Source organism: Camelina sativa, chromosome 11 (assembly GCF_030686135.1).
Source record: "Camelina sativa cultivar CO46 ecotype springtype chromosome 11, ASM3068613v1".
NCBI classification, from domain to species: domain Eukaryota; kingdom Viridiplantae; phylum Streptophyta; class Magnoliopsida; order Brassicales; family Brassicaceae; genus Camelina; species Camelina sativa.
This window is the reverse complement of record NC_141890.1, coordinates 275490-300211: the sequence shown is the minus strand read 5'-3', so window position 1 is coordinate 300211 and position 24722 is coordinate 275490. Positions and strand designations below refer to the sequence as shown.

The following is a 24722-nucleotide window of genomic DNA, read 5'->3' as shown; positions in this document are numbered from 1 at the left end:
AGTTGTATAATTTTCACAATCATATTTTTTTTTATCTTATATAAAAGTAATTATTTTTCTTGTAAAATTAACAACTTAAAATTAAAAGAAGGAAACGATATTATAATTTTGAATTTTTGATATATATATATATATATAATTTCCTTATAATGATCTTTTTTTTTTATGGTAGGTTTTGAATTTTTACATTTTTATTTTCTAAAACTTTATTAATTTTAGAATTGACATGTGTCAACATCTGAATGATATAATTGACATGTGTCAAGATCTTGTTAATTAGTAATTTTGTCATCAAGCTTTATATAATAAGATTTGGGTTAGAGATTTTAGTTGATTGTGAATGCAGTTGCAAAATAGAGAAGGAAAGTGAAGTTTAAATGGGCTTGAAAAGTGAAAACCCATGAATGGTTGTAGAAAGAGCTCTATAACAGATGTATAAGCCCATTTGAATGATGGGCTGGGCTATGATCTTCGCTGGAGCGGGCCATATGTGAAACGGCAGCGTATGAGGGAGGGATGGAGCGAAGTGAAGACCCAAAAAAAACACGTAGCGGAAGGCCGCCCGTGTCAGTCAGTCGGTCGGTCAGGTCAGTATCCTTGTGAAATATGCTGAAAAGGAAGGCCAGAAACGGTATCGTATTCTTCTCGTCTTCCTCTCTCTCTCGTCCTTATATATATCATTAAATTATTATTATTTTTCCTTTGGTTTGGTTATAAGTTTCATTCATCGTATCACTCTCGTCGACTCGACGATTTTAGGGTTTTCTTCTTCTTCTTCTTCTAATCAAATCTGTCTCCTTTCTTGTTTCATCATCATCATCATCGTCTCTGCTTCCAATTAATTAGATCCCTCCTTGTTCTCTTCATCGCAATCCCCAATTTTGTTCAATTCGACCGATTTTGCATCATGCCTTTTCAATAGCTCCTCTCTTCTTTCTGGCTTCGAGCTTCTTCTTCTTCTTCTTCTTTATTTGATTCCGAAAATTAGGGTTTCAAATTGAGATGCGAGCGAGCTTCCGATCAGAATCTTTCTTCTGATCGAGCAAATCGGAAACTCGGGGTTTCTTCCTTTGTATGGAAACTCGGAGCCGCAAGCGGGCGGAGGCGACCTCAACTGCCCCTTCTTCTTCTTCTTCCCTCTCTCCTTCTGCCTCTTCCTCCGGTCCCGCCACCCGCAGCAAACGCGCTCGTCTTTCTTCTTCTTCTTCTTCCTCACTTGCCCCTTCCTCCGCCACCACCACCACCCGCTCTCGCTCTTCTCGCTCTGCCGCCGCCGCCGCTACCGCTCCCACTCCCATGGACACCTCCACTGATTCTTCTGGGTTTCGCCGTGGCGGACGAGGTAACCGTGGAAACGATAACACCAATTCCGACAAGGGCAAGGAGAAGGAACATGACGTCAGGATTAGGGAGAGAGACCGAGCCAGAGAACAACTCAACATGGATGCTGCCGTCGCCGCCGCTGCTAGGAGCGCTGATGACGACGATGACGACAATGACAGTGAGGATGGCAACCCGGGTTTCATGCATCCTAACATGAACTCTGCCAGCAGTGCTTTACAAGGCTTGCTCAGAAAGCTTGGAGCTGGATTGGATGACTTGCTCCCTTCTTCCGGTATCGGCTCTGCTTCTTCTTCCCACTTAAACGGACGCATGAAGAAGATTCTCTCTGGCCTCCGCTCTGAAGGTGAAGAGGGCAAACAGGTCGAGGCTTTAACCCAGCTCTGCGAGATGTTATCCATCGGGACCGAGGACTCACTTAGCACTTTCTCTGTTGACTCCTTCGTCCCTGTTCTTGTGGGTCTCCTCAACCATGAAAGCAATCCCGACATTATGCTTCTTGCAGCCAGGGCCCTTACCCATCTTTGTGATGTCTTGCCGTCTTCTTGTGCTGCTGTTGTACATTACGGCGCTGTTTCTTGCTTAGTCGCCAGATTGCTAACCATTGAATACATGGACTTGGCCGAGCAGGTTTGCTATCTGAGTTTTATTGACTTTAATTGACATCTCGATTAACTTGAAATTTGATTCGTATTTGTAAATTGTGTGTTTTACAACAGTCCCTGCAAGCTCTCAAAAAGATATCTCAGGAGCACCCAACTGCCTGTTTGCGAGCTGGTGCTCTTATGGCTGTCCTCTCGTATCTGGATTTCTTCTCCACTGGTGTTCAGGTGTGTAAATTTGTTACTTTTCTTTAATGCCATACATACATACACGCGTATCTAATGCACATATTCCCTGGCTTCTTGTAGCGTGTAGCACTATCTACTGCTGCTAATATGTGCAAGAAACTACCTTCTGATGCATCTGATTATGTTATGGAAGCTGTACCATTACTGACAAACCTACTTCAGTATCATGATTCGAAGGTAATTGTTGACCTACTTTCTCTTATTTTATGGTACTCCTATCTAGTTCCTCTCTTGCCCCATTTCCCTCCATAATGTGTTCGTATGGTGGCAGGTTTTGGAATATGCTTCTATATGCCTGACTCGGATTGCCGAAGCATTTGCACCGTATCCTGAGAAATTGGATGAATTATGCAACCATGGCCTGGTGACTCAAGCTGCGTCTCTTATTTCCACGAGCAATTCAGGAGGTGGTGGGCAAGCATCTCTTAGTGTGTCAACTTACACGGTACGAGCAAAATCTTTCTTGAATTCTATTTTTCTTCATTTATACACTAGGTGACATATTTCACCATATTGTGCTCAGGGGTTAATCCGATTACTTTCTACCTGTGCGAGCGGGTCACCTCTTGGATTTAGGACATTACTTCTTCTCGGTATTAGTAGCATTCTTAAGGATATTCTGTTGGGTTCTGGTGTCTCTGCTAATGCATCTGTATCCCCAGCACTGAGCCGGCCTGCAGATCAGGTACTGATTTTTCTTGTCGATACAAATATTAAATTTTTATTGTTCAACATCTGATTGAAATAATAATAGCTTAGATTTTAGGATAAGTTCTCTATTTCTGGTCTAGTATCCTAGTTTTTTTGTATTACAATATTTTACTTGGGTGTTTGTATAGTGGATTGATCACACTTTACAGTTTCTTATTTGCTATACATATCTTGGAGCAGGTTGCTCAATACACTTATACTTGTTTTCTGAGATTATGTTAGATGTAATATAGAGAGAAGCATTTCATCAATGTGCTTCTGTCTGGTTTATTATTATTTCTCTATCTCGGGCTCTCTAACTATTGGATGCTTTATATCTTAGATTTTTGAGATAGTCAACCTAGCGAATGAGCTCCTCCCTCCATTGCCTGAAGGAGTTATCTCTCTTCCTACTAGCTCAAATACTTTTGTGAAAGGTTCAAGCCAAAAGAAATCTTGTCCAAGTACTTCAGGGAAACAAGAAGATGCTCTAAAAATTTCACCTAGAGAAAAATTACTTGGTGATCAACCTGAACTTCTGAAGCAATTTGGATTGGATCTTCTTCCAGTTTTAGTGCAGGTAATTTTTCTCTGCATTGGCTTCAAAATAATGCTCATACCACCTTGTATTGTCTAACTATTCTTGTTTTCTTTTCCAACAGATCTATGGATCTAGTGTCAATGGTACTATTCGCCATAAATGTCTCTCAGTCATTGGAAAGCTGATGTATTTCAGCAGTTCAGAAGTGATACAATCTCTAATTGGCGACACAAATATTTCGAGGTATGCTTTTTAATTTTTATGTATAAATTATGTATGACATGACAGTGTGTGCAACTTCTTACATTTTTCCCTATGTAGCTTCTTGGCTGGTGTCTTGGCATGGAAAGACCCGCAGGTCTTGGTTCCTGCTCTACAAGTTGCAGAGATTTTGATGGAAAAGCTTCCTGAAACATTCTCGAAAGTGTTTGTGAGGGAAGGGGTGGTCCATGCTGTAGATCAACTTGTCTTGGTTGGTAAACCTTCTCATGCCTCACCTACTGATAAGGAAAATGACTGTGTGCCCGGATCTGCACGATCTAGGCGTTATAGACGGCGAAGTAGTAATGCCACTTCCGATGGGAACCAGTCGGAAGAGCCTAAGAATTCTGCGTCCGTTAACATAGGTGCAAACTCTCTGGATTCTTCTACATCCAGCTTTATGTTGAGGGAAACAGTTAGTTCATGTGCCAAAGCATTCAAAGACAAGTACTTCCCATCTGATGGTGGGGATCTTGATGTTGGAGTTACAGATGATCTCTTACATCTGAAGAATCTTTGCAAAAAGCTAACTGCTGGTATAGATGATCATAAAGTGAAAGGAAAGGGAAAATCTAAAGCGTCTGGGGCTAGCCTTGGCGATTTCTCTGCTAGCAAGGAAGAGTACTTGATTGGTATCATTTCTGAGATACTTGCCGAGCTAAGTAAAGGGGATGGTGTCTCAACTTTTGAGTTTGTTGGCAGTGGTGTGGTTGCAGCATTGCTTAACTACTTTTCTTGTGGCTACTTTTCCAAAGAGAAGATCTCGGAACTTAATTTTCCCAAACTTCGCCAGGAGGGGCTCAGAAGGTTCAAAGCCTTTCTGGAAGTTGCTCTTCCATTTGATGGTAATGAGGGAAAGGTCCCTCCTATGACAGTTTTGATTCAGAAACTTCAGAATGCTTTATCATCACTGGAACGCTTTCCCGTTGTCCTAAGCCATCCCTCAAGGTCACTAAGTGGAAGTGCTCGGCTCTCCTCGGGACTGAGTGCTTTGGCACATCCTTTAAAGTTGCGATTATGCCGTGCACCTGGAGAGAAGACACTACGTGATTACTCCTCTAATATTGTACTGATAGATCCATTGGCAAGCATGGCAGCAGTGGAGGAATTTCTCTGGCCCCGAGTTCAACGCAGTGAATCTGGTTTAAAGCCGGCAGTGCCTGCTGGAAATACAGAGGCAGGCGCATTACCTAGTGGTGCTGGTGTTTCATCACCATCTTCGTCAACTCCAGCTTCAACCACTCGTCGTCATTCTTCTAGATCTAGATCTGCAATTAACATAGGTGATACCTCAAAGAAAGATCCTGTGCATGAGAAAGGTACGAGTTCATCGAAAGGAAAAGGTAAAGGCGTGATGAAGCCGGCTCAAGCGGATAAGGTTCCTCAAACAAGGAACAGTGCTCAAAGGAGAGCTGTCCTTGACAAAGATACTCAAATGAAACCACCTAGCGGAGACTCCAGCTCTGAGGCATGTTACAGTGCTATGTTTTTTATTACATGGTTGTTTTATGCGTTACATCATGCTGTTGTGGTGTAATTTGCTTATTCAACACCATCTTACTTGTATGCCTTGCAGGATGAGGAATTGGATATATCCCCAGTCGACATTGATGATGCCTTGGTGATTGAAGAGGATGACATTTCTGATGATGAAGATGATGATAATGAAGATGTAAGTCATCCTTTGTTTTTTTCCCAGTATGTACGTTATTGCATTTGGCAATTAAGCTCAACAGCTTTCACATATTTGGATTATTTCACCAAAAAGAATTACTCCACTATTACTCAGATTATTCATATATTTGGTTATACCACTATTACTTAGATTTACCTGGCTGCTATCAATCACGTTGGCTTTGTACCTTACATGTGGTTTGATTGTCGTTTAATACCTTCAAAATCATATATACCTTCATTTCCAGGTTTTGGATGACAGTCTTCCCATGTGCACGGCTGATAAAGTGCATGATGTGAAATTGGCGGACTCAGTGGATGATGATGGTCTGGCAACCAGCGGCCGACTAATGAATCCAGCTTCAGGAGGCACTAGTGGAACAGCAGCAGCAGCAGCAAGGGGTTCTGATTCTACTGATGCTGGCATTGGGAATACTTATGGTTCGAGGGGTGCACTATCCTTTGCTGCTGCGGCGATGGCTGGGCTTGGAGCTGCCAGTGGTAGAGGTATCAGGGGAAGTAGGGACTTGCATGGACGTACCCTGTATCGGAGTTCAGATGAGCCCTCTAAGTTGATATTTACTGCGGGAGGAAAGCAACTTAGTAGGCATTTGACGATTTATCAGGCTGTACAACGACAACTTATGCTTGATGAAGATGATGATGACAGGTTTGGTGGCAGTGATCTCATCTCAAGTGATGGAAGCAGATTTAATGACATTTACACCATCATGTACCAGAGGCCAGACAGCCAAGTGAATAGGTTGTCTGTTGGTGGAGCAAGTTCTACCACACCGTCAAAATCCACAAAGTCTGCTACTACCAACTCTAGTGTAGAATCTCAGTCACATAAGGCATCTCTTTTGGATAGTATATTGCAAGGGGAGCTTCCATGCGACCTTGAGAAATCAGATTCTACATATAATGTTCTGGCGCTGTTGCGTGTATTAGAGGGTTTAAATCAGCTTTGCCCTCGTCTAAGAGCCCAAACTGTTTCTGATCGTTTCGCAGAGGGTAAAATTGCAAGTCTAGATGATCTGAGTACAACTGCTGCTAAGGTTCCTCATGAAGAATTCGTTAATAGCAAACTTACACCCAAATTAGCTCGACAAATCCAGGATGCGCTTGCTTTGTGCAGTGGAAGCCTTCCCTCTTGGTGCTACCAGTTGACTAGAGCATGCCCATTTTTGTTTCCGTTTCAGACCCGTAGACAGTATTTCTACTCAACTGCTTTTGGGTTGTCTCGTGCATTAAATCGTTTACAGCAGCAGCAAGGTGCTGACGGCAGTGGGTCTACAAATGAACGAGAGATGAGAATAGGGAGACTGCAGCGCCAGAAAGTTCGAGTATCCCGAAATAGGATATTAGATTCTGCTGCAAAAGTTATGGAGATGTATTCTAGCCAGAAAGCTGTGCTCGAAGTAGAATATTTTGGTGAAGTTGGTACTGGTCTAGGCCCTACACTTGAGTTTTACACACTTCTAAGCCATGATCTGCAAAAGGTTGCCCTTGGGATGTGGAGATCAAATTCTGGTGACAAGGTATCTATGCAAATTGATAGAGATGAGATTGAAGACGGAAAGTCGTATGCAGTTAGGGACAGAGAGATAGTTCAGGCCCCACTTGGGCTGTTTCCTCGGCCTTGGCCCTCAACAGCTGACGTATCTGAAGGTGGTCAGTTTCATAAAGTCATTGAATATTTCCGCCTTTTAGGGCGTGTGATGGCCAAAGCACTTCAAGATGGACGGCTGTTGGACGTCCCACTGAGTACAGCGTTTTATAAGCTTCTTTTTGGTCAAGTGAGTTTATTACTAGGAAGTGTTTTGTCTAGATAAAAGTGAAATAGTGGTTTATACTTTTTCATTTTTGTTGGCCTTTGATAATAAGTTTGTCCTCTTTTCTTTTTGTCAAATAAGCAGGAGCTCGATTTGCATGATATTGTATTATTTGACGCTGAACTTGGTAAGACCTTGCAAGAGCTGCGTGTTCTTGTTGCCCGCAAGCACTATCTGGAGGCAGTAGGTGGTGGCAATGGCAGCACAGTTTCTGATTTATGTTTACGTGGATCCCGCATAGAAGATCTCTGCTTGGACTTCACACTACCTGGCTATCCTGAGTACATTCTGAGACCAGGAGATGAAATTGTACTGTCTTAGTATACAACCCCACCTCTTCCTATTCTTGTAGTACTTGTCCATGATTGCTGATGACTTGCTGTTCTATTACAGGTTGATATTACTAATCTTGAGGAGTATATTTCCCTTGTCGTTGATGCTACTGTCAAGAGAGGAGTTGCTCGGCAGATCGACGCGTTCAGATCTGGATTCAATCAGGTTAGCAGTCTCGTTGTCTCTTTCTTTTCTGTTGCTTTTGGCTTTTAAACATAATAATGTAGAAAAAGATGATTCTGTGAATTAGAGACTTCCGTTTTTTATTTTTTTAGTCTGACCTCCATAATTAATTACCAGGTGTTTGACATAACATCTCTACAAATATTCACCCCTTCTGAGCTGGACTACTTGTTGTGTGGTCGTAGAGAGTTGTGGGAGGTGATTTTTCCACTTTTCAGTTTCCCATAATTAAGAAACTTGAAATTATCATTTCTAAAGTCTTATTTTCTTGCAGGCGGAGACTCTTACTGAACATATCAAATTTGATCACGGGTATACTGCCAAAAGTCCGGCGATCATTAACGTATGTTACTTTTCTCTATCCACTGAATTTTTAGCAACATATCGTACTATACTTATGCTTCTGAGTTCTGAACTGTTGTTTTTTTTGTGATTCTGATTTTTTCACCCCACTCTGTAGTTACTAGAGATCATGGGAGAACTAACAGCAGATCAGCAGAGGGCTTTCTGCCAATTTGTAACTGGAGCTCCTAGGCTTCCTCCTGGTGGCTTAGCTGTTCTGAACCCAAAGCTCACGATTGTGAGAAAGGTAAAAAAAAAGTCGTACTTAATTGCGAGTCATTTTGTGATTTAGGCAACCGTCCCAAGCCATGTTCAACTTTATCCACCAAGCATATGTCAGAAGGCATCTATGTGTGGGCAAGGTCTTTTGCTATTTTTTCTAAGAGCAGACACACATTGTGGTTTTTGTAGCATTTGCAAGAGTTTTTCAGATGAACTTAATGTCTTGCTGACGTTGCGTTGTTATGTATTGATTTTCTGTGCGATTCTAAAATTGCTGTCTTTGGCTGCTCAGCACTCATCGACCTCAAGTGCAGCAGTCAACGGAGCAGGGGCTTCGGAGACAGCAGATGATGATTTGCCGAGTGTCATGACTTGCGCAAACTACCTTAAGCTTCCTCCTTATTCTACAAAGGTGAGTCATGTCTCTTTGTATATTTCCCTTGAGTCGATGTTGATGTTATTGTTGTTGGTGACCCTGACGTATATGAAACAGGAAATCATGTACAAGAAACTGCTCTACGCCATCAATGAAGGGCAAGGATCGTTTGACCTCTCATAAGCAGCAGATCGCTCGGTTTCCTTTCCCCTCTCTGTACATTACATGAGAAGACTGATTCTCTGCTTTTTGGGTTTTAATGATCTGACAAAAGCGGAAGATGCGCCCAAAAGCCAGGTGACTGCTCTTGAAACCTCTGTTCTCCGGGAGACTTTGTAGCGCGGAGGGACATAGGGTTGTGACTTGTGGATGTAAATTTTGTCTTTGCAGGCTCTGCAGAAGGCGCCATTACTGTGTAGTAGATAAAGAAAGATGATATCTTTTCCTTTTTCTCTTTTTCTTCCAAGAATTATCTTTTCGGTCCAAACTATTGAAATTCACCCAAGTTTATATGGACGGCACTTTGGATATTTTAAACAACGAAAACTAATTTATGACATTTAAGAATTGTGCATAATTATAAAAGCGAGCAATACTCGCACACAAGTATTCACGTTTATTCGATTCAATTCAGGCGAAGGTAAGCTCTCTTGAAAGCTGACTTTTGGGGAATCTCGGGATAGGTTGATCTTTGCAAGGCCCCTCAAAAATTGCTGGGAAATCGTCTTGTAAAGTTGCGGCCTGGATCTATGGTTTCCAATTTGTCGTCGACAAGACTTCCCATTGCTTTTTGAGTTTTAATATCTTTATATTTTTTTTTGTTAGTTCTATTAGAAAGAAGAATTACATACTTACTTAATTTTTTATGGCTTGTGGTAACGATACTTATTTACCCATTACGTTTCCAGATATATATATTTTTTTTTTGTTTTTGTTTTTTTTCCAGATATTCTTCACCAAAAAGCTACCTTAGCACCGCTTAGGCCGGTTTTTATCTGGTAGATCCGCCGCCTTTCTTTCGGCTGTGTTTGGTTTTAGCTTTTTGTTGTTCCACTTGATTCGGTTCATCTTCGGATCTGCTTTTGATTGCTTCTATCATTCACTTGATTTGATTTGAAGTAATTAATGATGATGCATGTTTCTATGCCGAAGTTTGATGGGTCGATGGAGTTTGTTTGGTTTGCAAGTTTATGATATAGATTCTTTCTTGGAGATTGAAAAGCTCTTTACTGAAGACGAAGATGATAAAACTCTGCTTTGGAGTCATTTTCTCAGCAAAATTGGAATCCGCTGCTTTTTCTGGGTGTAGATCGAGATTTTGGTGTAACTTTCCGGCGATTTTGACCGGAATCGAAGTTTTTCCGGCGCTACTTCCGTCTGTCGGTGATCGGAGACTCCATTCTTCGACTTTCCACGTGTCAACTATCATGTCTCCCTCTTGCCATGTGGTCCGTGATCCACCTTATCTCTTCAGTCTAAAGGAAGAAATTATATTTGGGCCTGTGGGCTTTTGTTTTAGTTGGGTTGTTCTGTAGAATTGTTCTTTTGGCTTGTAAATTTGGCCTGTTTAATAGGCTTTACTCAATAAAAGACACTCTAGTGACAAAAAAAAAAGATACTGATGAATTTACATGGAAAAAACAAAACCCTTGTATTCTTGCACATTTTGCAAGCTTATCAATCCGAATATTTTCTTTCGAAAACCATTTTTAAAAAGTCTAAAATTCGTTAACTCAGAAATAAAAGTAGGCGAATCCCCTTCAAATGTCGTCATTGCCAGCAGATACTCCATTTTCCAAATGAGAATATCAGGCTGTGCATATAGTGGAGAGAGGGTTCTACGCGATCCTTTCAGCCCCAAATGAGATTTTTTTTTTTGTTTTTAGGTTGTTTATTACTTTTACTCTTACTCCAAAGATTCCTTGTTTTGCTTTGATTTCTTTGGGTCTATGAGAGCTCTGTTTATTGGTTTTAATTAACTTCTGTTTATTGTTTGATTATGTAATTAATAAAAAGCTGACAAGCAAAAAAAAGTAAGAAACATCTTTATTTTGAGGAGTTTGAGCTACTGTCTCTCTTTTTCTCTCTGCCAAATGAGAAACGATTCTCACCAACTCTTTTTTTCTAAAAAACAATGTTTTAATATATTTTTAATTAGTTTTAGTGGTTAGAGATTAAAGGAGAGATTTTGGTTACACTAAAAATCTTTGAACACTAAAAATTGGAGTAGCTATTTTTGGTGGCGGTTCAGCATAATCTTTATGTATCGGTTGCTACGTTTTTGCCAGTTATGATCATACAAAAAAAATCCATGGATTTGATTGATTGTAGTGGAAAGGGAACTCAGTCAAAATCTATACTAACACATAAACAAGAAAAAATTAATAAATAAAAAGAAAAAAAAAAAAAAAAAAACCATCGTACATACAGTACATAGCTACATATTTGTGTATTGACATGAAATCGTCAATACCCCATCGAAATACTTCCAAATTTATCGGTTAAGCTAAAATACATTGGAAACATCAATCCAGTTACCTCCCCTTATAGTTATAAAATAGATTGATTATTGATCTTTATATATAGTCCAGACCATCGATCTCTGTCTATTCTGATCCTGTTTTTTGTTTTTGTTAGAAATTTAGAATTGTTGGGATTTATGCTGTTCGGTCGTCGTTTCGGAGTTCTCGTGAGTAGGGATCTAAACGTTTCATCCGATTCATTCTGGAATTCATGTCACAAATGAGTTAACGTTGATACATATATATTCACTTTTTTTTTTTTCTTTTTTTTTTTTATCACTTAATGTCTCAGTTTCTCCACTAGCATTTGTTGGGCACTTGGGTTAATAGATTATCCTAAGATTTGGAGAGTCTATTGTATGGTCTCATTTGTTGTTTTCTTGTCTGTTTGGTTTGATTTGTCAACATCAGAAAATGGGTGCTGCTGAAAACATCCTTGAAATGGAGGCTCGAATGGGTAATATTTAAGAGCTACATCGATCCACAAAAAAAGAAAAGAAAAAAAAAAGTTATATCTATCTATCAGTTAATATTAACAATGTGAATAATTAATGGTATATATGCTAGCTATATCATAATTATCCTTGGTAGTGAAATGGATCGTGAGAATGTTGATAATCTTTTGTCGTTTAAAGATAACATTGTGCGGTTTTCTTTTCTTTTGACACTTTTCTTCTATATCTACGACAGAATATAGAATTGTCGACTCTAGTGTTGCGGGACCTCTTTTCAGCCCCAAAAAGTTCAAGGTATTTACTTAGAGATCGATATTTGGAATTTTGTTGGATTTCATGATGATATACTGTTTTTGGCACCTAAATACCAAGAGATCCGTCTTGGGGATGCATGGAATTACAGGATGGGGTCAAGTTCTACATGCATTTTCATAGAGTGATATTCTCTACTTATATCCATATCCAAACAATTTTACAATTAATATTCTCTAATATCCATAAAATGTCAAATATGATATTCAGACTAATCTGTTTGTGAAAATTGTCCTCTCTTCATTCATTCATTCATTAGATTTGTACTGCTCTAGCTAGTATAATATTTGACTTTGTGTTAAAATGTTTTAGGTTCTAGTGAGGGCCAAGTGTGTCCGTTTGGTTTGCTTTTTGGTTACGGCCACCCTTTTTGTTGGAGGAGCTTCTTCTGAATTGGCTTACTCTAATGGGCATAAGAATCCAGAGGAGGTAGTACAATTCTTATGGAACAGAAAACCTAGAATTTTACTCCAATGGACCCCTCATATTTCTCAAAAAATTAAGCTTGCTGTGAGAGGAGGTATATTGTCTTTTGATTCCTTGTTTGATTGACATGATTACCATGAGGACAATATCTTAATTGAATATTCAATATGTATATATTACATATAGGTTGTTCAAATGCATCCAGTGACTACAAGTGGCTCAGCTCAGATATGAGGATTTTGGATGTGTCATCCTATGGAGTTATCCAGGCAAAAAGGCCTGGAATAGCCACTGTTAAAGCTGTCTCCACTTGTGATCCTCACAACTTTGATGAGGTTAATTATGATCGATACCAGTTATTAATCATTTTTTTTGCATAATCCTTACTTATTATAGTGTCGGTTATCATTTACAATTGTCTTTGTATTATGTGTAGATTGTTGTCAAAGTTTTCCCTAGTCAAGATGCCTGCTATGACATGGATGATATGGATCATAAACTCGACAATGATCTATCGGAGCCAATCTATGAATCGATTGCATGCTTGAAATTTTTTTGCGTAATAGTTTTTCTCGCAATTGTTATCTTTCTAATAGTAGACCATTATTGTTTTCGCCATAATTGCTATGTAATGCCTGTTAGTCTGTGTTCTAAAACACAGCCAAAGCGGTTGTCTATGAGACGCACAAGCCGTAAACGACTATAGATCTGATAAGTAATCTCTTTTTCTATAACATTTTATTTAGGAAATTTCATTTAAAATGCCATTTTCAAAACTAAACTCAAGACAAATGCCATCTTCTTATTTTTCTTTCTGAAACTGCCATTCTTTAATTTTATGGCATTGAAAAAGACGGTTTTACCCCTGAATAAAATTTGAATCAATACATAATAATAAAAGAAAGATACAAATTGATATTGTCATCTGAGAATTTATCTGAGAATTCATTAGTGAAGTCCATCGGGGATTTAATCATTGTTGTCCTTCGATTGTTGTCCTCGGACAGTTCTTCAGTCTTGTCCATCAGGAGGTTTATTAGTGTTGTCTACCGATTATTGCCTTGGGGAATTCATCACTCTTGTCCATCGAGGAGTTCATCGGTGTTGGCCATCAATTGTTTTCCTCGGGAAGTTCATTAGTCTTGCCCACCAGTGAGTTAATCAGTCTTGTCCATCAGGAGGTTCATCAGTGTTGTTGTCTTCAGAAAATTCATCAGTCTTGTCCATCTGGGAGGATAAATCAGTGTTGTGCACCGATTGGTTTGTAGAACTGCATAATGAACAATAAGGCTTGTGGACATTGAATGAATAATAAGTTAGAAAACAAGAAATAGATATTTAGTCCCCGTATCTGGTCCATCAAATCTGGTATACAGGATTTAGTTCATCGAAAAAAATGGGCTAGATATCAGATCTTGTCCATTAAAGTTATAGAGAGAAGGAATCAAATAGAATAAACTCAAAAAGGATATGGAGGTTTCGAGAGGGAGAGATGGAAGAAGATGAACATTAAAGATGAGAGAGATGATAAATCGTTTATTCGATCTTAATCGTTCGATGTTGCTCCACCGTCTTCTCCGATGCCTTGATCCGTAAACGTTTTTTCACTGGTTTGGTCTTCACTGTTACAATACTTACTTAATTTTTTATGGCTTGTGGTAAGGATCCTTATTTACCCATTACGTTTCCAGATATATATATATTTTTTTGTTTTTGTTTTTTTTCCAGATATTCTTCAACAAAAAGCTATCTTAGCACCGCTTAGGCCGGCTTTTATCTGGTAGATCCACCGCCTTTCTTTCGGCTGTGTTTGGTTTTAGCTTTTTGTTGTCCCACTTGATTCGGTTCATCTTCGGATCTGCTTTTTGTGTATACAGTACATAGCTACATATTTGTGTATTGACATGAAATCGTCAATACCCCATCGAAATACTTCCAAATTTATCGGTTAAGCTAAAATACATTGGAAACATCAATCCAGTTACCTCCCCTTATAGTTATAAACTTATTTGTGCTAAATTTTGGAAACAAACTTATTTTTGTGCTAAAAAATTTGGTTGTTTGAAATTTATATGCTTACAGCTTCCACACCAAGTACCAAACTACCAATCACACCCTTCAACACTTAGGTAATAATCACCAAATTTATAGTCATCTTCTGTATCTTCTTATACGGCGCATAGACGATCCTTTAAACTGCTTTTTTGAACACCGATTAATAGGCATTACGGAGCCATCACGGCTAAAACAATAAGAGCATACTACAGCAAAAATTCCACCAACAAGAAAGATTACTAGGTCAGTCATCTTAAGGCATGTCTTCCATATAGGTTTTCGCTTCGAGACATAGATTGGCTCCGATAGATCATTGTCGAGTTTATGATCCATATCATCCATGTCATAGCAGACATCTTGACTAGGGAAAACTTTGACAACAATCTACACATAATACAAAGACAATTGTAAATGATAACCGACACTATAATAAGTAAGGATTATGCAAAAAAAATGATTAATAACTGGTATCGATCATAATTAACCTCATCAAAGTTGTGAGGATCACAAGTGGAGACAGCTTTAACAGTGGCTATTCCAGGCCTTTTTGCCTGGATAACTCCATAGGATGACACATCCAAAATCCTCATATCTGAGCTGAGCCACTTGTAGTCACTGGATGCATTTGAACAACCTATATGTAATATATACATATTGAATATTCAATTAAGATATTGTCCTCATGGTAATCATGTCAATCAAACAAGGAATCAAAAGACAATATACCTCCTCTCACAGCAAGCTTAATTTTTTGAGAAATATGAGGGGTCCATTGGAGTAAAATTCTAGGTTTTCTGTTCCATAAGAATTGTACTACCTCCTCTGGATTCTTATGCCCATTAGAGTAAGCCAATTCAGAAGAAGCTCCTCCAACAAAAAGGGTGGCCGTAACCAAAAAGCAAACCAAACGGACACACTTGGCCCTCACTAGAACCTAAAACATTTTAACACAAAGTCAAATATTATACTAGCTAGAGCAGTACAAATCTAATGAATGAATGAATGAAGAGAGGACAATTTTCACAAACAGATTAGTCTGAATATCATATTTGACATTTTATGGATATTAGAGAATATTAATTGTAAAATTGTTTGGATATGGATATAAGTAGAGAATATCACTCTATGAAAATGCATGTAGAACTTGACCCCATCCTGTAATTCCATGCATCCCCAAGACGGATCTCTTGGTATTTAGGTGCCAAAAACAGTATATCATCATGAAATCCAACAAAATTCCAAATATCGATCTCTAAGTAAATACCTTGAACTTTTTGGGGCTGAAAAGAGGTCCCGCAACACTAGAGTCGACAATTCTATATTCTGTCGTAGATATAGAAGAAAAGTGTCAAAAGAAAAGAAAACCGCACAATGTTATCTTTAAACGACAAAAGATTATCAACATTCTCACGATCCATTTCACTACCAAGGATAATTATGATATAGCTAGCATATATACCATTAATTATTCACATTGTTAATATTAACTGATAGATAGATATAACTTTTTTTTTTCTTTTCTTTTTTTGTGGATCGATGTAGCTCTTAAATATTACCCATTCGAGCCTCCATTTCAAGGATGTTTTCAGCAGCACCCATTTTCTGATGTTGACAAATCAAACCAAACAGACAAGAAAACAACAAATGAGACCATACAATAGACTCTCCAAATCTTAGGATAATCTATTAACCCAAGTGCCCAACAAATGCTAGTGGAGAAACTGAGACATTAAGTGATAAAAAAAAAAAAGAAAAAAAAAAAAGTGAATATATATGTATCAACGTTAACTCATTTGTGACATGAATTCCAGAATGAATCGGATGAAACGTTTAGATCCCTACTCACGAGAACTCCGAAACGACGACCGAACAGCATAAATCCCAACAATTCTAAATTTCTAACAAAAACAAAAAACAGGATCAGAATAGACAGAGATCGATGGTCTGGACTATATATAAAGATCAATAATCAATCTATTTTATAACTATAAGGGGAGGTAACTGGATTGATGTTTCCAATGTATTTTAGCTTAACCGATAAATTTGGAAGTATTTCGATGGGGTATTGACGATTTCATGTCAATACACAAATATGTAGCTATGTACTGTATGTACGATGGTTTTTTTTTTTTTTTTTTTCTTTTTATTTATTAATTTTTTCTTGTTTATGTGTTAGTATAGATTTTGACTGAGTTCCCTTTCCACTACAATCAATCAAATCCATGGATTTTTTTTGTATGATCATAACTGGCAAAAACGTAGCAACCGATACATAAAGATTATGCTGAACCGCCACCAAAAATAGCTACTCCAATTTTTAGTGTTCAAAGATTTTTAGTGTAACCAAAATCTCTCCTTTAATCTCTAACCACTAAAACTAATTAAAAATATATTAAAACATTGTTTTTTAGAAAATGGTGACAGAAAGACCTTGAACACCATCGCACTCATTTCGGTGATTGATCAAACGGAACTCCAACATCAATGATGGAACACTTCTGCATGTGCCTTGTGGTGTGTATTTGACTTAGAGATTCAATCTCACGAGTCATATCTCTCTATACGTCGCCGATAGAGCGGTTATCAAAGTCCTTTAAGTGAGTGATTGATTTTGCTAGAATGAACCTTTTATTAAGAACTCAATTCAATGATTATGTTTCGAATAGTTTAGTTTGTTTGTTCTCTAATGATAGTTGATTTTTGAAACTGTGATTGTATTTGGAGATTTAGGTATAGGTGTGTATCATTGTAAAAATGCATTAACGTTCTTAGGTAGTTGGTTTGATCTTGTTGTGTTATTTTCTGTGTGTATTGGTTCAGTTTATAACATTCTCTTGATGGATAAATTGAATTCTGTAACTTTTTCAGGATAGCTCCAACGCTCTGTTTCGTCTTTGGAAAGTTTGTAGGCTTGAAGACAATAATGTAATCCTTTTAGTTTATTGTTAAGTACTATTTCTTATGTTCAAACCATTGAATTTGTTTGAAGTGCTATAGACAATGATCTTTACTCTATTTATCCTTCTTGTTTAAGTTCTCTGTTTTTTAGAATCCCTTATCTTTTTCTTACAGCTTGAAAAATCAGCACCCAACGTCTAACAGTCTTTGAAAATTCAGGAAGGATCGCACAAAATTCATGAAAGATTCTTTTAAGTTCAGGATGACTTTCATAAAAAATTTGGATTTCAGGATGAACGTAAGGATGGATAATCATATAACACTAAAGATTTCTTTCCTTCATGGTTTTTTCTTCTTTGTTGTATGTTGGTGTTTAGTTTGCTACTAGTTTTAGGACTGAGTGAAAATCTTCATGATTCTCAATTCTTGATGGTTTTAAAGATGTGTTGCTTAATTACATCTCTTATTTTTTGAAGAAAAGATAGTTTAGATGTTGCATCATACTGATCAGATAAATGAGTTACTAGCAAGTAAAGCACCACAAGGACATTGTTTCTAGAGATTTTTGCAAAGACAACAAGTAAATAAAATTGAAAGATGAGATGATGAAGCAATGCAACCACATATACTAATACTATATTTTAAATTTATTTCATAAAATTATTATTCATAGATGCATTTTTACTCAATACAAACTTTTGTTGATAGCTCGTAGAATCCCCTCTCATGTTTTTGCAACTTGAAAAACCATCACCTAGCACTTCTTGAAAATCCAGGAAGGAATCCACGAAATTAAGGAAAGCTTCCTTAAATTTCAAAATGACATTCATGAAAAAATTGGAATTCATGATGAACTTAAGGAAGCGCTTCGTAAAAAGTCTGAATATTGGTAAACACCCAAATATGCAAAAAATGATATCATTTATCCTCACTAATGGAGTAATCTTCCACATATAGAGGCAAAACACCAAAGAGATGTTTAGTATTATATTTATTTAAATTCAGTAAGGATTCCATAATATTTAGGAAGAAAAGCTTAAGCTTTAGGATAGCCTTAATAAAATATTTAGAAAGACACAAAATCAAATTATTACTCACATATATATATATATATATAATATCATGATAAAATCAAATATCCCTACTAAATAGAGTAATTTGTGATACATTGCAAAACAATAATTAAGATTCAATGTGTTTTGAATCTGAATTATTGTTTTGCAATGTATCACAAACACATTCAAAAACACATTGTTCGCTGTGGAGCGGATGAGGAGAAATAAATCATGCAATTTTTGTTTGTCCTCCTGCTCGTCAGGTATGGGCTTTAGCCCATGTGCCGATGGACCCACTTTCATTTCCGACGGATTCGGTGTATGCAAATGTGGACCATTTCCTAGGGCAGCAAAATCCAGGGGCTAATATTGCGGCTTTTCCTTGGCTTATGTGGTATATTTGGAAAGCCCGGAGCGCACGCGTTTTTGAAAATATTATGGAGAAACAGGTTGATATTGTTAGGGTTGCAGAAGGAGAAGCTACATGGTGGCAGCAGGCTCAAGCAGAAGATGATATAGACATCTCTCATCCTATCACTCTAGGTTTATCGGTTCCGGCGGACACGACCTCACTTCCAACCGTTTTTTCGGGTTACCGCTGCTTTATAGATGGTTCCTGGAAAGCAGGAGACCAATTTGCAGGTGCACCTCGCTCCAGGCTGCGTCACCGCTGATGGGCGCTAGGAATTTTCGTCGAAGTCTATCTCCATTACCTGTCGAAGCTGAAGCTTTCCTTTGGGCGAGGCGTTGCATGATTGATCATGATTTCCGAGACGTGGCTTTCTATACGGACTGCTCAGATTTGGTGAAGATGGTGTCTTCTCCTTCCAACTGGCCAGCTTTCTCGACGTACCTGGATGACATCAAGATTGATAAGGAAGAATTTTCATCTTCTTCTTTATCCTTTATTTCAAGAAAACTAATGTTATTGCGGACTCCTTGGCACGCCAAGCGCGTACTTCTCCGCATCATGTTTTGTTTGTAAACAATTTTCCACCCCATTGGCTCGTTTGAGTTGATCTTTTGTTGACAAAAAAAAAAATAAAAAAAAAATAAAAAATTCAAAAACACATTTCTTTAGATTTAGGAAGTATTTCATAATGTTAGGAAAACATCTTTGAAATTTAGGAATGTTTTCCTAAATATTCAGAAATCCCAAAATTATTTTGGGTTTTAACTTTTAAATGACACATTTTTATTATTTGGTGTATTTTTATTCCAATTCAAAACAATCACCTATATAATAAAACGGAAGTACACAACTTTTTTTGTAGACTATATAATATGGGTTGTAAGATTAATTATTTGATTATTGATAGATTATTGTAACCATTTGTTAATCTCGATTTAAGATCCTCTGAAAAAGAATATTCGATAGAATAAAATAAAATCTCCATAGAATATTTAGTTAACATATATAGGCAAACAAATCTAAAAAATTAATCACTTTTCCGCGGATTAAGAGTGATTTAGGATTATACTACCAAATAAAATCTTACCTAACATCATTCCAACATAAATTATTTTTCACCTATATAATAAAACGGAAATACACAACTTTTTTTGTAGACTATATAATATGGGTTGTAAGATTAATTATTGGATTATTGATAGATTATTGTAACCCTTTGTTAATCTCGATTTAAGATCCTCTGAAAAAGAATATTCGATAGAATAAAATAAAATCTCCATAGAATATTTAGTTAACATATATAGGCAAACAAATCTAAAAAATTAATCATTTTTCCGTGGATTAAGAGTGATTTAGGATTATACTACCAAATAAAATTTTACCTAACATCATTCCAACATAAATTATTTTTTATATAAAAATTACAATATGAACAAAATGAAATTCAACACGTGCTCTAGCACGGATACTAATCTAGTTTGTTATTAAACGTCCAAATAAAAATAACTTCAGATTTTTTTTCCATTTTTCCCAAAAAATAACTGAGTATGTAATTCTTCTTTCTAATAGAATAAACAAAAAAAAGATAAGATATTAAAACTCAAAAGCAATGAGAAGTCTTGTTTACGTATCTTGATTTTTCTTCTTCGTATCCTTTACATATTTGTTCTCGTCTCCTTCTTCCTCGTCTTCTTCTTCTTCGTCATCGTCGTCGTCTTGCTCTTCATCGTCCTCTTCCTCTTTATCTTCTTTCTTCTTCTTGTCATCTTCTTTTCCTTGTATCTTCTCACACTTGACCTGCACTGCCAATGTCTTCACTATCTCCGAACACTCTTTGCCCCCAAACGTCTCTCTCGCTACGACTATCGAACAACGGTTCTTCCCCAAACACGTCTGTTCCATAAATTTAACACAATCAATCAATCAACCAAACAAAACTCACAACTAAGATGCTTCAGTCATCAGACATTACCTTCTCCACTACTTCCTTTGACTTAGATGCAGAGCACTTCCCCATTGTAAAGTTCCCACAAGTTCCTGTGGGATCTCCGAAGCTTGCAAACTCTACCGCCACCATATGTTTCTCCGGAGGACACTTCATCACCGCCCTCAGCTTCATGTCTTTGCTTCGGGAAACTATCTTTTGCCCTTCTCTCTTCCACGATTTCACCGATACAGGGTAATTCTCCCCGACATAACTACAGATTGTGTCTCGATTCACCAACACGAAATCAATAGCCTCTAACTTCACCCCTGGTTCTTCCTCGAGGATCACCAGCATGTTCTTCTTCTTCTTCTCCTTCATGAAAGATCTCGGTATATGGTACCTGTCCAGCATAGATAGGTTCGTTATAGTCTCGAATTGCTTGTTTGTTGTTTGTCTCGCAAGTCATGTTCTGAAAACATACTCTGTTTGAGTTGGCTCTCCGAGTGGAGAAAGGAAAGACATCCAGTATCTCCCTACGCCATTGCCATTCACCCAAATCAATCCCTTTCCCATTCCTTTCATCCTAATTGCGACCGTGTTCTCTTCCTCTGGTGTCTCAAAGTAGGTCTGCAAAATCCATTGGTTGAGACAAATATAATACTTGTGTGTAGACATGATTATAATCATGCAACGTTGAGTTTTACAGTATGTTTTTACTTTGTACCACGTAAGAGGCTTACGTTCACCATCTTTCTCCCATTGCACCTTCTTAGAACCCTTCTCAGTGTACACCTCTTTCTTTTCACCTTCCAAACCGGCCTGCATTAACCGGATTAAACTTGCATTCCCATCACAAACCAATATAAAAAAATGTGACTATTAATTACCAAATGTCCCCATTCATTGTTCTCGGTCAAATCTCGCGTCCCCGACTTTAAACCGATGATTGAAACTGCACGGGGACCGGCATACCTGTGCTCCATGTATGATCCACTGTCCTGAAAGATCATAACTAATATTTAATATCTTGTTTGCGTGACAACATATAAAAATCAAGATCTTGATCGACTTCTGTTTCTAAATTCTAACTCACTGGTAATCCGGTTAGTACACCCATGATTGAAATGTGATTATCTCCGGTTTTTAAGTTAATCGGTTTTTCAAACACGAAGCTCTTCATTTCATGGCTTCCATGAGCATTCCCTAGAAATAACAACAGCATATTTTAAAAACTATCTGTTTGTGTCTTGTTGTAATACATACCCCCGGCCTTGCCTTAGATTACCTGCGTATTCTCCATTAACGTAAACGATCAGTGCGTGGCCAAGACTCGCTACTCTCAGTATTGTCTTTGAACCTTTTTTGTCTGGTAAGTCATCTTCTTCAATCTTTATGCTGTAGCCATGAAATCAACTCTATATAATAAGGTAGAAAGACCCAAAAATAAAGAAAAAAGAAAAGTGTTGCTTGTGAAGGAAGTTACCTTGAGGTATACCAAGCATAATCTGTTTTGTCCTTAGTTAAGAAATAGAGCTCCCCCGGAATCAAGGAATCACCACCTAGTTTGGATGCAATATTTTCATGAAACATCTCAAACTTGAGACCTTTGCTCGTCGTCTTCTCTGACTTGACAAAATTTCTCCAACTGTGTTGCGCCACAATCTAAACCATACGGATAAATATTTCAAATTAACATTCTTGTTTTCTCCAAACCAAAACAATCGAACCGGTTCTTTCGAGTACTTACTTGTGCAGTATTGTAGACGACGGTTTTACAATCAGGTAAGATGCTGATAGAACGAGAGGGTAACACGTAATTTTGACCATTGAATTTAATCGTATTGGTTTCTCTTGTGTTATTGTTCGATAAGAAAGCTGCACACACTTTTGTCCCTGGCTGTTCATGGTACCTAACCTGCAAAACCAAAACTTGGATCGTTGAGCTCTGGTTTACCCAAACCGGATACAAATGATTTGGTTCAGGTAACCTCGGTGTCGGGACCAAGTTTCTGGACGCGAAGTTGACCCCAGAAAAGTGCCTTCTTGCACAATCTAAGAGCTCTGTGTACATGTCTCAGGTGACCGTATTTTGGTTCTTTCTCAAAACCTAAAAAAATTAACCAACAGCTTGTGATTACGATTCAAAGCGGGAATGGTTTATTGGATCTTTTTGGGGGGTTTGGATCTACCGTATTCGTCGAGTGGTGCATCGTCATAGTAACGAGTGGTAACGAAGTGAGCAGACGTGCGTCCGAAGTTTGTTCCACCGTGGTACTGCACAGAAACAGAGCTCAAACTATTGTAAGTATAAACATGACGCATATATGAAATATGATGATTTAAACATACCATGTAGTAGTTGACATGAGATCCGTTCTTAGAGAAGTATCTAGCGACTGAGAATGCAATATCTTCGACTGTTCTATGTGTTGGAGGATCCCCAAAAACTCGAAACCTAAGAATATAAAAAAAAAAGAAACCAAAAGTAAGATTGTAGCTAGTTTTGTGTACTGATGAGAGTTTGATGTGTAGGTAGAGCTGTACGTACTGAGTAGTCCAATTCTCGGTCCATAAGGAAGGCTTATCGTGTCGGTTTGGTCCCTTGAAAGTATCTCCGCAGTGCCTTCCATTACAAGCATTAATGACATTGTCAGGAGCATCGTTTTGTTTGCACATAACCCAGGGGATTCCCAGTTTCATTGACTCCACCAAATTCGCTGCCCATTTGATATATCTTTCTCCATTCTCCTTGTAGGCTAGCTGAACCGCGTTATACTCATTCTCTATCTGCCATTTGCTTAGAGATTTCAATGTTTATGCTTTCAGATGGATGAATCATTGTGTGTAGAATATATCTATATACCTGTCCCAAGACGATGGGACCTCCCTGTGAAGCGAACAGCTTCTCTTCTTTCATCATCCCAAGTATTTTCCTCACGTATCTCTCTGTGTGCTCCTTCATTTATCGATTTCGGTCCATTAATCAGATTTTGTGAGACAGCTAGCTAATTAAAGGATTAGTGCAAAACTGTGCTTAGAAATACCTTGAAAGGTTTATTATCTGTGCGGAAGTAAACCTCTGGGACCTCGCGTAGCCAGTACGGTAACCCTCTGGAATTATGAGTTAAGTTAGCATTAATTTCTTTTAAAAGGAATTAGCATACATACCTCATTCTTCGGATCGGATTAAATCTTTCTTACCCGTGGCTCCATTCGGCTTGGATAAAGGGTCCGAGCCTCAGGGTGACGTAGAGACCTTTCTCGTGGATTAGTTTAATGAATTTCACCAAGTCGAATCTCCCACTGAAATCATACTGAAACACAATATACATATATATAAACCAATTTAAGGCAAATGATCAAATCAGCAAAAGAAAAAGGAATTATTTAAAGAGAACCTAAAGATGATATAATACCTTGCCCTGTTCAGGCTCATGCACATTCCAGAAAACATAAGTTTGGATGGTGTTAAGACCCCCAGCCTTAGCTTTGTCGATAATACTGGGCCACATCTGCAACAAAAACCAGATCCATGAAGTGAAATCATCTTCTTGATTCTTGTTTCTTGAATGATTGGGGTAATGATATATACTAAACAAAAACAAAGTAGAAGAACTTCTTAATTACCTCAGGTGTGCTTCGAGGGTAATGAACAGAGCCAGAGAAAAGAAGTTCCCTTTTCCCATTTATGATCAATGAAGTTTCGTCGTATGATACTCCTTTCTTCTTTTCCTCATCCTTATCTTTATCTTCTCCTCCGCCATGGCTTGCCTCCAAACAGAGTGAAATTACAAGTAGAATCGCTATCAAGTATCGTGTTCTTGACTTCATTTTAATTTTACTTGTTTTGATTGTTTCACCAACACGAATAATAAAACTTTTATTACATGGAGCCCCTGTTTTGAGGATTTCCAAGGTCAAAGAGGGAAGCTCGGAATCTTTGTCTCTCAGCTATTCTCTCTATCTATTTTTGTTATAAGAAAAATTGTTTATTGGTTTTCTAATTCCTAC

The 24722-nt window shown here is 37.9% G+C and overlaps 5 protein-coding genes across 8 annotated transcripts; 3 read left to right on the top strand and 2 right to left on the bottom strand.

The window, feature by feature from the left end:
• Nucleotides 1–556: 556 nt before the first annotated feature.
• Nucleotides 557–9208, top strand: LOC104720773 (E3 ubiquitin-protein ligase UPL3). 2 transcript variants are annotated; one of them, XR_756750.2, is made up of 18 exons: nt 557–1971; nt 2061–2171; nt 2253–2369; nt 2464–2637; nt 2716–2877; nt 3226–3462; nt 3545–3666; nt 3745–5152; nt 5261–5356; nt 5607–7157; nt 7278–7502; nt 7587–7691; nt 7827–7907; nt 7984–8052; nt 8170–8298; nt 8566–8685; nt 8767–8946; nt 9040–9208. XR_756750.2 is itself a non-coding variant. In XM_010438654.2 (17 exons), the coding sequence occupies exons 1-17, from the start codon at nt 1075–1077 to the stop codon at nt 8830–8832; spliced, it is 5670 nt and encodes a 1889-aa protein (XP_010436956.2). In that variant the 5' UTR covers nt 557–1074; the 3' UTR covers nt 8833–9208. The 2 variants fall into 2 exon arrangements, 1 of the variants encoding a protein (XP_010436956.2); XM_010438654.2 differs by having other exon boundaries at nt 8767–9208.
• A 1782-nt stretch (nt 9209–10990) lies between these two features.
• LOC104727469 (uncharacterized) lies at nt 10991–13100 on the top strand. Of its 2 annotated transcripts, none has more exons than XM_087471368.1 (6): nt 10991–11338; nt 11583–11628; nt 11862–11920; nt 12251–12458; nt 12551–12699; nt 12801–13100. In XM_087471368.1, the coding sequence occupies exons 1-6, from the start codon at nt 11309–11311 to the stop codon at nt 13068–13070; spliced, it is 762 nt and encodes a 253-aa protein (XP_087327494.1). In that variant the 5' UTR covers nt 10991–11308; the 3' UTR covers nt 13071–13100. The 2 variants fall into 2 exon arrangements, with proteins under 2 accessions (XP_087327494.1, XP_087327495.1); XM_087471369.1 differs by having other exon boundaries at nt 10994–11401.
• A 1283-nt stretch (nt 13101–14383) lies between these two features.
• On the bottom strand, nt 14384–16442 carry LOC104727468 (uncharacterized). 2 transcript variants are annotated; one of them, XM_087471366.1, is made up of 6 exons: nt 16266–16442; nt 15976–16021; nt 15684–15742; nt 15146–15353; nt 14905–15053; nt 14384–14803 (listed from the first exon to the last, which is right to left on the bottom strand). In XM_087471366.1, the coding sequence occupies exons 1-6, from the start codon at nt 16293–16295 to the stop codon at nt 14516–14518; spliced, it is 780 nt and encodes a 259-aa protein (XP_087327492.1). In that variant the 5' UTR covers nt 16296–16442; the 3' UTR covers nt 14384–14515. The 2 variants fall into 2 exon arrangements, with proteins under 2 accessions (XP_087327492.1, XP_087327493.1); XM_087471367.1 differs by having other exon boundaries at nt 16203–16372.
• Nucleotides 16443–18659: 2217 nt separating this feature from the next.
• Nucleotides 18660–19046, top strand: LOC147933485 (uncharacterized). The gene has a single exon (XM_087476345.1). The coding sequence runs from the start codon at nt 18660–18662 to the stop codon at nt 19044–19046; it is 387 nt and encodes a 128-aa protein (XP_087332471.1).
• Nucleotides 19047–20157: 1111 nt separating this feature from the next.
• Nucleotides 20158–24688, bottom strand: LOC104720772 (beta-galactosidase 14-like). The gene is made up of 18 exons (XM_010438651.3): nt 24339–24688; nt 24128–24223; nt 23913–24025; nt 23756–23822; nt 23575–23667; nt 23260–23498; nt 23061–23166; nt 22901–22985; nt 22700–22818; nt 22459–22626; nt 22195–22373; nt 21997–22106; nt 21805–21914; nt 21599–21709; nt 21429–21530; nt 21193–21338; nt 20757–21111; nt 20158–20677 (listed from the first exon to the last, which is right to left on the bottom strand). Exons 1-18 carry the CDS (start codon nt 24540–24542, stop codon nt 20408–20410), a joined length of 2673 nt encoding a protein of 890 aa, XP_010436953.2. The 5' UTR covers nt 24543–24688; the 3' UTR covers nt 20158–20407.
• Nucleotides 24689–24722: the final 34 nt, after the last annotated feature.

Coding starts and splice junctions, on each gene's coding strand:
- LOC104720772 (XM_010438651.3), bottom strand. CDS start 24,542: ATGAAGTCAAGAACACGATACTTGATAGCGATTCTACTTGTAATTTCA. Junction 24,026..24,127: donor ATGAGCCTGAACAGGGCAAG/GTATTATATCAT, acceptor ATTGTGTTTCAG/TATGATTTCAGTGGGAGATT. Junction 21,915..21,996: donor CGTTAATGGAGAATACGCAG/GTAATCTAAGGC, acceptor TGTTATTTCTAG/GGAATGCTCATGGAAGCCAT.
- LOC147933485 (XM_087476345.1), top strand. CDS start 18,660: ATGGACCCACTTTCATTTCCGACGGATTCGGTGTATGCAAATGTGGAC.
- LOC104727469 (XM_087471368.1), top strand. CDS start 11,309: ATGCTGTTCGGTCGTCGTTTCGGAGTTCTC. Junction 11,339..11,582: donor GTCGTCGTTTCGGAGTTCTC/GTGAGTAGGGAT, acceptor TGTCAACATCAG/AAAATGGGTGCTGCTGAAAA. Junction 12,459..12,550: donor TAAGCTTGCTGTGAGAGGAG/GTATATTGTCTT, acceptor TATTACATATAG/GTTGTTCAAATGCATCCAGT.
- LOC104727468 (XM_087471366.1), bottom strand. CDS start 16,295: ATGCTGTTCGGTCGTCGTTTCGGAGTTCTC. Junction 15,743..15,975: donor TGAAATGGAGGCTCGAATGG/GTAATATTTAAG, acceptor TATCTACGACAG/AATATAGAATTGTCGACTCT. Junction 15,354..15,683: donor TCAGCCCCAAAAAGTTCAAG/GTATTTACTTAG, acceptor AAAATGTTTTAG/GTTCTAGTGAGGGCCAAGTG.
- LOC104720773 (XM_010438654.2), top strand. CDS start 1,075: ATGGAAACTCGGAGCCGCAAGCGGGCGGAGGCGACCTCAACTGCCCCT. Junction 3,667..3,744: donor GGCGACACAAATATTTCGAG/GTATGCTTTTTA, acceptor TTCCCTATGTAG/CTTCTTGGCTGGTGTCTTGG. Junction 5,357..5,606: donor AAGATGATGATAATGAAGAT/GTAAGTCATCCT, acceptor CTTCATTTCCAG/GTTTTGGATGACAGTCTTCC.